The sequence below is a fragment of the Canis lupus genome, chromosome 27 (genome assembly GCF_011100685.1).
Source record: "Canis lupus familiaris isolate Mischka breed German Shepherd chromosome 27, alternate assembly UU_Cfam_GSD_1.0, whole genome shotgun sequence".
Taxonomy (NCBI): domain Eukaryota; kingdom Metazoa; phylum Chordata; class Mammalia; order Carnivora; family Canidae; genus Canis; species Canis lupus.
In genome coordinates this window covers 44,163,942-44,174,847 of record NC_049248.1, presented here as the reverse complement: position 1 = coordinate 44,174,847, position 10,906 = coordinate 44,163,942, and the positions used below count along the sequence as shown (strand labels likewise).

The 10,906-nt window shown below is 53.7% G+C and overlaps 1 protein-coding gene across 1 annotated transcript; it reads left to right on the top strand.

Moving 5' to 3' along the window:
• Nucleotides 1-361: 361 nt before the first annotated feature.
• KRT73 (keratin 73) lies at nt 362-10,906 on the top strand. Its single transcript, NM_001346046.1, is given in 9 exon segments — nt 362-849; nt 2,307-2,521; nt 3,329-3,389; nt 4,041-4,136; nt 4,930-5,094; nt 7,614-7,739; nt 8,133-8,353; nt 9,322-9,356; nt 10,080-10,906. Coding segments are annotated over 9 exon segments (1,767 nt in total). The 5' UTR covers nt 362-402; the 3' UTR covers nt 10,481-10,906.

Here is a 10,906-nt window from a genome sequence, read left to right as displayed (position 1 = left end):
TCTCACAGATGAGGCTGTCAATTAAAGGCCTTCCTCTGCACCCCCTGCAATGCAGCCTCCCCCCTCCCTGCGGAAGGGCAATTGAGGCTGTGACAAATCTCTCAGCCAAGATCTTTCCAGGGATAATTTGGCCAGCCTAATTATCCCATGTTAATTAGATAAGACTCAAATTACATGAGCAAGGCTTGCAAGCCCAGCATTTTGGAGGTTTTCAAGTTATTTACCTGGTGTCTCTGATTTTGCTGGGAGAAAATGATTTCTTGCTCCCAGGCAAACTAAACCCACAAATTAGGGCAGTGGCTCCCTCCTGAACCTATAAAGGGGGAGCCTGTGATTGTAGGCTGGTCAATTGCATCTCAGCTAAGGGTTAGCATCTTATTCCATCTCTCTGGCCTCCCCAGCATGAATCGCCAATTCACCTACAAGTCGGGAGCTGCCTCCAAGGGGGGCTTCAGCGGCTGCTCGGCAGTGCTCTCCGGGGGCAGCTCATCCTCCTACCGAGCAGGGGGCAAAGGGCTCAGCGGAGGCTTTGGAAGCCGGAGCCTCTACAGCCTGGGGGGCACCAGGAGCATCTCCCTCAACATGGCCAGCGGCAGTGGGCGGGTGGGTGGCTATGGGTTAGGTCGAGGCCGGGCCAGTGGCTTTGCTGGGAGCATGTTTGGCAGTGTGGCCCTGGGGCCCGTGTGCCCGTCCGTGTGCCCTCCGGGGGGAATCCATCAGGTCACGGTCAACAAGAACCTCCTGGCCCCCCTCAACGTGGAGCTGGACCCCGAGATCCAGAAAGTGCGCACCCAGGAGCGGGAGCAGATCAAGGCTCTGAACAACAAGTTCGCCTCCTTCATCGACAAGGTGGGACTTTTTGGAGCAAGCCAAACCTAGAGCTTCTTCCTTCCTCTGCCTTTACTGCCCTCAGAGACCTCCCTGTCTGAAGCAGAGGAAAACTGGACACTCCCCAGGCTGCAGACACAGTGAGGACAGAGCAGGAAAGAAACTGGACAAACCTGAAATCAGTGCAGACGGATGGGGGGTGGTCAGAGGGGCAGGAAGAGCCAGGGAGCTTCGTGTGAGAAGGTTTCCAGGAGGCAGAGCAAGTGGTTTCAAGGTAGAAGTAGGAGAGTAAGTCTATGCAACTCGGAAGCTGGACAAAGGAGAGCTCCGTGGCAGCCTAGGATATCTATAAAGCCATGAAACTCAGTTTCTCCTCTCATGGGACCTAGACCAGCTCAAATTCTGGTTGAAAAACAGACTCAAAGCCTATATATAATACCCCCGATGTATAAGGTGAGGCAGATGGGGATCAGTGAGGCACTAGCCCTGTGGTCTTCGAATGTGCTCCTGGAACTAGCAGCATAGGATCACCTGGGCACTCATAGAAATGCACGTTAGGGACCCAGAGTTCCCGGGTGAGGGTGATGTCCCCTTGAGTTTGAGAACCCCTGAGGAAGAAAGGGGTAGCAGAGCCTTGGAAATAGGGACTTGCTGAGCACAAGGGAGCAGGGGAAGCCCACTAGGGTGTCAGTGAGTGGGGTAGCAGAGCATGAATGGGGGCAGATGGGGGTGGGGAAAGGAGGCCTGGGGAGAGGGAGCCGTCCTGTGTAGTGTGGTAGACTTGCTCGGAGAATGGGGAGAACTTGGCTTTGCGCAAATGTCAGGTGAGCGGTGACAGAGGGGAACAAGGGGGTGCGCACATTGCAAGGAGCACCGGAGGAATTTGGGTTCGACCCTGCAGGTGATGTGGAACCCCCAGAGCCTTTTGAGCAAGGGAATGGCTTGGTATTTTCAGGCTGCAACTTGGGAATGCTGGTTGTTCCCCAGGAGAAATGCTCTGAAGTCAGAGAGTCAGACATGAAAGCCACATAGGAAGGCCCAAGAGCCCCGGTCGGCTGAGTGCCTGCCCCTGGCTGGGCTGGTAGATGCCACGACTGAAGCCCAGACACCAGGCCCTGGGCAGAGGCACCCAGGAGTGTGAAGGCCAGGACAGGCCAGCTCAGGTGTCTAAGGACTTGCCTCAGAGAGGTGGCCCAGGCTGCCCATGAGCACTGGCCCAGGCAGACTTAGACCAGTGAGGAGGAGACAGATCTGAGCGGCAGGAAATGAAGATGATGAGGCCTTGCCTGGTCTTAGAGGCTGTCCCCAGAAAGAGAGCCTGAGGCAGACAAAGGGCCCTGGGCGGGGGCAGGCGGTATTTTCCAAGGGCTGAGGCTTACCCTGTAAGCTAATGTAGCATAGGACAACACAGCCACTGTCCAGGAAAGGAAAGCACGCAGCCTCCCTATTGACCGAGTACCTGTTGATTTGGGTCCCAGGTGCGGTTCCTGGAGCAGCAGAACCAGGTGCTGGAGACCAAGTGGGAGCTGCTGCAGCAGCTGGATGTGAACAACTGCAAGAACAACCTGGAGCCCATCCTCGAGGGCTACATCAGCAACCTGCGGAAGCAGCTGGAGACGCTGTCCGGGGACAGGGTGCGGCTGGACTCGGAGCTGAGGAGCATGCGGGACGTGGTGGAGGACTACAAGAAGAGGTGGGCAGGACCCCACATCTCGGCTGACTGGCCTGCTAGAGCTGGGCCTTCCCTGCAGGCACTGGGCCACTTGCTGTTGGCTGCAGGGGCACTGAGCTTGGGTGAGAGTAGCCCATCCTGAGTTCCCCTACCTGGGCAAGATGAGGGCCCTCTCTGGGTTGCCGGGCAGTCTGGACAGTGGATAGTCAGTCTCTCAGGCAGCGGCAGGGCTGTTCTGGCAAGTGGCCACCTCCTTGGTGCACTCCCTCCTGCTCTCCACTGGAGAGAGCCTCTCAGCTCCTAAGCTTGCTCAGTGGGTCTCCAAGTTCCAAGGAACCATTCTCCCCCCACCTCAACCCAGCAGGGGAGAGAGTTGGAGTTTCTCTCATCTCCCTCAGGTCATGGCATTGGGGAAATGCCCCCTCTTCCTGTCCTGGGGGATAGTTCTGGCTTCCTTAAGAGTCATGTGTTGAGATGGGGTAACGTTATTAGCACGAGTGTCAGGCAGCTGGAGTGACACAAGAATCATGGCTGAAAGGGGCAGCAGCACGTTCCTGTGATTTGGACACTTCATGGGAAGAGGAAGAAAGAACTTACTCTCCAGGCATCAGGAGAAACCCAAATCCCAAATCATCTGGTCCCCTGGCTTGGGAAGGCGTTGCTTTCAAACCCTGTCTATGGCACTGGCCAAGTAGTCCTAGTGAGTTGGACAGATTTGCAAAGATACAGACTAATACCTGCTAAAAGGTACATAGTGTGGGCATCCATTCTCTGCTTTCACGATGAGGACACACACGCATCCCTTACTCATGTGACGCTTTCCTGCAGGTATGAGGAGGAGATTAACAAGCGCACAACTGCCGAGAATGAATTTGTGGTGCTCAAGAAGGTGAGGAGGTGGGGGGTGCTGGTGCATGGCCCTCCGTCACCCAGGCGGGGGGAGTGTGGAGGGCAGGGTGGGTAACAGAGAGGAGACTGAGGTCTGTGCTCCTTGTAGGAAGACTGGGAGCTCAAGTGCCAGCGGAAGACGGAGGGTTGTGCTGCTTGGGACGTCTTGGGAAACCTTGATGTTTCCCTAGAATATATCACCTTGTCAGCTCTTAGTATTCGGTGTGAATGAGCAGGAGCCCAGATATGGGTAGTCAGTGCCCAGGTTGTGTCCACTTTGGCTTGGGAAACAGGACAGGCTTTGAGTGGGGCTGCAGGTTTACCTTCCAACTCTGCCTGTCTCTGGCAAAGCGCCATGGCTGCCCTGGGCCCTGACTGCAGAATGAGCCCCGTGTGGAAGGTAGAGCTCTCTCCTATACCCCCTTTAAGAAATAGAGGCAGTAACACGGTTCCAGTTTGGATGGGGTGCAGACGACTTCTAGAGGCTCGCAGTGAACCTTGGGTGGAAGTTATATTCCTGCCCTCTGGGTCTCGACACCATTCCCTGGAGGCAGCTAGCCAGTCTTAGTGTTGGTGCTCAGATGCCAGTTCCTGGGAGAGGTCTGTCTGGACTTGAAGAATGGCAATGCCAGGGGTCTTTGGATTCCTTTAGGATGTGGATGCAGCTTACATGAGCAAGGTGGAGCTTCAGGCCAAGGTGGATGCCCTGGATGGAGAAATCAAGTTCTTCAAATGCCTGTATGAGGGGGTAAGGCTCCATCCCCAGCTCTGTCTTCTGGAAGGACAGACGTGTGAATGAGTGGTTGGTTACTCATTCCTTTAAGAGCCCAGGAGATCTCCAGCATTTGGATGCTGGGGGCCAAGTTGATCCAAGGCACGCATGACATCTGTCCCGATGCCCCTGAATGATGTGTGCACCATCGGTCCCAGCCTGGCCTCCAGATGTCCTGGTCTTACTTCCATCAGGAAGTCATGCATCCTTATGAGGTTCCCACTGATCTTCAGCCAAGGACATTCAGCAGGGGTGGGAGGAAAGGAGGCTTTCAAGGTTCAGGCAACAACAAAAGCCAGGATTCTTGATAAAAGTTCCAACCCAAGTTCATACCCAAGTCTCCAGTTCCTACCGCTTGGTTGTCTCCCTGGGTCTTGAGTAGGAATCTCCAGGGGTAGAGGTGAGGAGTCTTCACACCCTTCCTACTGCCTCTGACCATCTAGCTGCAGGTCTGAGCCTATTGGCCAAGCATATGTCAGCTCCCATGTCCTTAGTGTCTCTTATTTGGTGGCCGGGCTGTTTTCCCACTACTTCCTCTACTCCTGGCCTGTCTCAAGGGACAGACAGATGAGCTATTTTCTTCCTTAACTGCTTCAAACTCATTCAACAGTTTCAGATGTGGTATTGAGACATTTGGGCTGGGGGGCTTTGGGGAATACAGCTTGCCTCCATTTGGGAGAATCTGGGGGATATGCTAGGAAAGGGCCATCACTTTGGCCCCTTCCTCTGCCCACAAAAAGCATTTCATGTCTCCTTCTTTTCCATGTAGGAGATCGCTCAGATCCAGTCCCACATCAGTGACACATCTGTCATCCTGTCCATGGACAACAATCGGGACCTGAACTTGGACAGCATCATTGCTGAGGTCCGTGCTCAGTATGAGGAGATCGCCTTGAAGAGCAAGGCTGAGGCTGAGGCGCTGTACCAGACTAAGGTGGGCTGCATACCTCCCTAGAGTCCATGGCCTGCCATGGCCTACACATTTGCTCGGAGCACTGCACTGTCCTGGTCACTGGGGGAAGCCCAAAGGGAGAAGATGAAACTCTTAGACTGACCCACTTAGACTGAGGCAGCCATCGAAGGACACCCACAGCTGAGTGCAAATGAATGTGGCACAGAGTCCTGGATGCTGAGGAGACAGAGGTTAGGGGACCAGGTGGGGCAGGTCAGGACTGACTTCCTGGAGACAGGGTTTTATACTGAGTCTGAGAGGGAGGAAAACACAGGTAGTTAGCATCTCAACTCCTCATTAATTACAATAAATTAAGGGGTCTCTTGAGTGTGATCTGAGATCAGGTAATTCCTACCTTTCATTCAAGTCCAACTGAATGAATAAAGGGGGAGTATGAGTCCCTTAGATCTTAACTCCTCTAATGGGTCGTGGGTGGGGAAATAATTCTTTAGATAATTCGGTTTCTCAGATCAAGATGACAACTTCCTAATTGTTCTATGCTGTTTATTGGGTTCCTTCTCAGGGGAGATTCACACACTTGAGGACTTATGTTGTCCCTCCCCCTGCCTTCATGCCACCACAGGGACAGAAGGATGTGGCCAGCAGGGGTGGGAGGAAGGGAGGCTTTCAAGGTTCAGGCAACAACAAAAGCCAGGATTCTTGATAAAAGTTCCAACCCAAGTTCATACCCAAGTCTCCAGTTCCCACTTCCCTACATGTGACTGCTGCAAGCTGGGATCAGGGACAGCCATGTGGCCCAGCCACTCTGGATTGTCAGTGGCTAGTGCTTAACCCTGGGCTCCTTCCAGAAGAATTAGGCAGGTCTGCACAGACATAATTTTTGGAACATTTGCTGTTCGGGGTTATCCACACCTGCATGTCTCCATCTGGAGGTAAGCACTTATTGACCAGAGTTTCTAGTTCTAGCAATAGAATTATGAGGTCTTATTATTATTATTCCCCTTTGAAAGGGTGGGGGTGTCAGTAACTTGCCAAGCTCACTTAGCTGGTAAGGGATGGAGCTGGATTGGAATCTAGACGACTGCCAATTTTACGGTGTTTAGACAAAAGATCAGGACACGACTCTGGTAAGAAGCATTTATAGTGAGGGTTTGGGGTGGGCTGGGAGCAGAACAGAGGAGGATGCTTTCCTATTTGCTTCAAAAGGAGACTGTTTGGTGTCAGAACTGGGGAAGTTAGTGCCCCCCTCCCTGTTGGTTGGTAGGGAGGGCCATCCTGCTCACACAGCCTTACAGAGAAGCAGGAAAAGACCACCTGTCCTGCCCCAGTGTTTATCATCCCAAGATTAGCACCAAAGATAAAGCACAGAGGCATAGTGAGAATCCCCCCAATCTGCCTTCCAGGGGATCTGGTATCTTTAAGAGGAATTCTAAATGTGGGGCCTTGTTAGGGTCAGATATAACAACCTGCAAGGCCAAGCACCAGGGACATAGAGAAGCAGTGCACAGCCATCAGAGTTCTGAATGTCACACTTTTCCAAGTTCCTCTTAAGCCAGATTTTGGGGTAGAACTAAAATACTCTTTGACTATTTGCTGGATGACATCAAAGGCAGGCATGATCCCAAAACCTAGATGACCTCAAACTCATGGCTAGTGGTGTTGGGGAATAGCAGAATCCACCACCACCATCATCACACACACACACACACACACACACACACACACACACACACACACTATTCTTCATGCCCAGAAAGACTTCCTGTAGCCTAGGGCCCAGCTGAGCTATGAAGGGGAGGAAGTCACAGAGAAGACAGATCCCTGCCATCCAGTCATGCTAAGTCTGATAGGAAAGACACAGAAAGGCCTACTTGTAGTACAATGTGGTAAGATCTATGGACTGGGGTGCCAGGAGCTATGGAAATGGAAGTACGCCCAACTGAGAGATCAAGGAAGGCCTCGTGGAGGAAGTAACTCTGCCCTGGCTGAGTTGGAACTAGCTGAGGAAAAAGAAAAAAATGGATGGGGAAGGGTTTTCCAGGTGGAGGTAGCAGTTCATGCAAAGACTCAGAAACTTGAGAGCACAGGGGCATTTGGGGAACATGGAACTGTTTGGCACGGGTGTAGAAAGAAGTAGATGAAGGGCAGGGGCAATGGAAAACAAATCTAGAGAGACTGGTGGATGCCAAGCCTCCAAGCACCTTGCTCCTTTGCTCATGGTTTGAATTTGTCCTTGACTTTGAAGGGCTATGGGTGGAGGAGCATCATTCCTGGAGTTGAGTGTTATAAAGTGGCAACGTGGAGAGTAGAAGGCTTTCGTGTGTCCTTATGACCAAGTCTAACCGTCAGTGAGATAGCTGTGCTTAATGCAAACAAATAAACCCAATGAGCAGAAGGTTGAGTGGGAGGCTGTTGACAGCCTGGTAAGGTAGGGGACCCCCACCCACCTCTGTCACACTCTGAAGACCAAGGCACAGTCTGCCAGGCTGAGCTCAGCCAGGCCCTGAGTCAAGGTCTCTGCTTCGTCCCTGTCCCCCTAGTTCCAGGAGCTCCAGCTAGCGGCCGGTCGGCATGGAGATGACCTCAAACATACCAAGAACGAGATCTCCGAACTGACTCGCCTTATCCAAAGGCTGCGCTCGGAGATTGAGAGTGTGAAGAAGCAGGTGAGGGGGCTTCGGGGCGTCCTGGCTCATTGGCAAGGGAGGAGTGCTCTGCCTAGCCCACGTAACTGCCCTGGGCCCCTCTCTCACTCTTGGTCCTCCGTCTCAGAGCCCACGTTCTCCAATGGAGCCCCTGATCTCATCCCCCACCCTTACCTCCCATCTGAAGTCTGGAACAACTGGAAGAGTCTTTCAGTACCCAAGTAGCTGAGAGTAACAATCCTCCCTGACTCATGTTGACTCATGTGACTCCATCACCGTGGATGTGGCTTTGCTTTAAGAAGTGGGGCCAGACTGAGGAGGGTCCGACCACAGTGAGCATGTTGGGGTGAGGGGTGAAGTGAGGCCCAGAGGGCCCTAGAACTCAGGGGAAAATGCTACCTCTTGCCCCCTCAGTGCTCCAACCTGGAGACGGCCATCGCCGATGCCGAGCAGCGGGGCGACTGTGCCCTGAAGGACGCCCGGGCCAAGCTGGACGAGCTGGAGGCCGCCCTGCACCAGGCCAAGGAGGAGCTGGCCCGGATGCTGCGCGAGTACCAGGAGCTCATGAGCACGAAGCTGTCCCTGGACATCGAGATCGCCACCTACCGCAAGCTGCTGGAGGGCGAGGAGTGCAGGTGGGTCATGGGAGGGGTCTTAGAAGGTTACAGCTGGAAGAACTTCTGACTCAGTTTCCCAGAGTGTGGGAGGGTTGCTGCAGGGCCTGAAGATACTTTTGAGGTCACCCAGAAACATAGCTTTAAACGGCATCCGGTCAGTTAATGAGATAGCAACTCCTTTACGGAAGGCCTGTGACTTTCCAGACCACAGCGAGGAGAAAGCCTCAGTGGGGGGCTGGTGTGTCTTTAACGCCACTGCTCTGACCTTGCAAATACCTCTATTATTGATAAAAGACAGTTGATCCCAGGTTCAGGGCCTCTGGCAGACAACAATATCCAGGCAAAAAAATTTTAAATTGCTTTATTTTCATTATATTTATTTTTATTGCTGTTTGTTCTTTCTTTTTTGTTCAGGTAGTGTTGGCTTTCTATTCACCCTGGTGATATAAAACTTCTTTTTAAGAAAAATGCACTTTTTTTGTTATAAAAGACAGAGTCAATGAGAAGTCCTAAATACATAACAGTGTGAGCCATACATGCTCATAGCAACGATCGGAAGGGTGGTGCACGAAGCATCGGAGTGTGGAAAACCTTATTCTAACAGAGCACCCTTGTATCCCCGAGACATATGGGGAGAAGTTACTGGTCCTAAAACCAGACAGTTCATTCCTTAAGAGCAACTTCCATTGCTGATATTTCCACACGTGTGTTTATTTATTCCGGCGCTAGCCTTGCAGGAATGAAGAAATGGGATAAAGAGAAACCCAGAGGAGGGCCCCCGAGGGGTGTTGTTGTTGGGGGGCCCCAGGTTTGCAAGTTGGCACATCTCGGAAATGGGAGGAGTGGCCTGGGGCGGGAGGGGGGTGAGCAGAGGGCTCTGGCCAGCTGAGGGGCTCGTGGAGGCTGGACTGCTGACGTCAAGCTGTAGTGTGGGGAACTCGGATGCCACGCACCAGAGCTTCACCTGCACTTTCCTCTCTGCACAGGATGTCTGGAGAATACACCAACGCCGTGAGCATCTGTGAGTATTTCACGCCTCTGCGGGGTCTTTGTAGGCCGTCAGTGAACACAAGCGGGCCCCCGGGGAGCAGCCTGGGCTTTGCCCGGGAGATCACCACGGCCACAACTGCCTTGCTTGCTGAGACCCGTTGCATCTTCCCATCACATCCCAGCTTCCCATCACATTCTGATCCTTCACATGGGCCCCTTCCCCAGAAATCTCACCTCTGCTGGGATGGAACTCCCAGGCCACGCTCTCCTGCAGGCCGTGAGCCTCCTGAGTCCACCTCCTGGCCGGGAGCGGGGACCTGCACGCAGCTGGCTGCACACCCCCCTGTTCGTGCTAGCTCCACAGCGCCCAGGCCGGGCTCCTTCCAGACACACCAGCAAATCCTTCCTAAATCGAGCAATCAGGAGATCCTTTGGAAAAAAAAAATTAGGAATGTATTCTAAAGTTAAGTGCAAGAACTGTTGGCTTATGTGATGCTCTGGGAGGAAGCTCTTGCTGCTCCTGTTTGTTCAAAGAATGAGGAGGTGCCCGATCTGGGGACCCCGGGGGATCTGGCCTATTGTTTCCAGAGCTTGAGCTGCTCAGGCACCGAGCACATTAGAGTCCGCAGCTGACGTGAAGGGTTCGCTTGAGACGGAGACGTCTGTGCTGGTTGCGGCTGGGAGGCCGGAGGGCACTTGGGGTCATCCCAGCTGGGGACACGCACATTTACGGCTCCTCCGTCCACCCCCACAGCAGTCATCAGCAGCACCCCGGCGGGCACCGCGGGCACCGGGGCCGGCTTCGGTTTCGGCGGCGCTGGCAGCTACGGTTACCGGCCCAGCTCGGTCTCCGGGGGCTACGGCGTGCTGTCCGGGGGCTGTGTCACCGGCAGTGGCAACTGCAGCCCCCGTGGGGAGTCCAAAACCAGGCTGGGGAGTGCGAGCGAGTTCAAGGACCCCCAGGGGAAGACCTCCGCTCTGAGCTCCCCCGCCAAGAAAACCACGAGATAAAAAAAAAAAAAAAAAAAAAAAAAGAAAAAGAAGCCCATTTCCCAGCTGTCCACCTCGCCCTGCTTTTCCTCCGGTCGCCCTTCCCTGGGAAAACTCCTGTCTCACATTTATCCTGCTCTCCTCCTTGCTTCTCTTCGCCACTGACATTTCCTCTCCTCCACCTCCCGCCTTAGCGTTTGTTAATCTAGATTCGGGATTCCAGCCCATCCTTGTGCGTCCATACCCGGAGACCCCCTACCTCAGTCTCCCCTTCCTGCAGCGCTGCCAGCAATGATGGCCTGGACCTCGCCCCAGCCTGCAGGCCTCCCCCAGAGGAAGGTTCCTCTCAGTGGGGACCCCCTTCTCACCCCGGCTTAGGAGGTTATTTGACCATATGCTCCACGGGTGAGACGCCAGGTGATGGGTTATATCTTGCAGGCCCCCTGCGTGTATGGAGGCCTGGGGGTAGCCCTGAGGGTTGGTCCCATTCATGAAGGGTTGTGCCCTCAGTATGTACGTCCTTGTCTTGTTCGGGCTTTATCTCCCTGCTTCCCGTGTCTCACCAATAAACTTAATAAAACTCATGAAGGA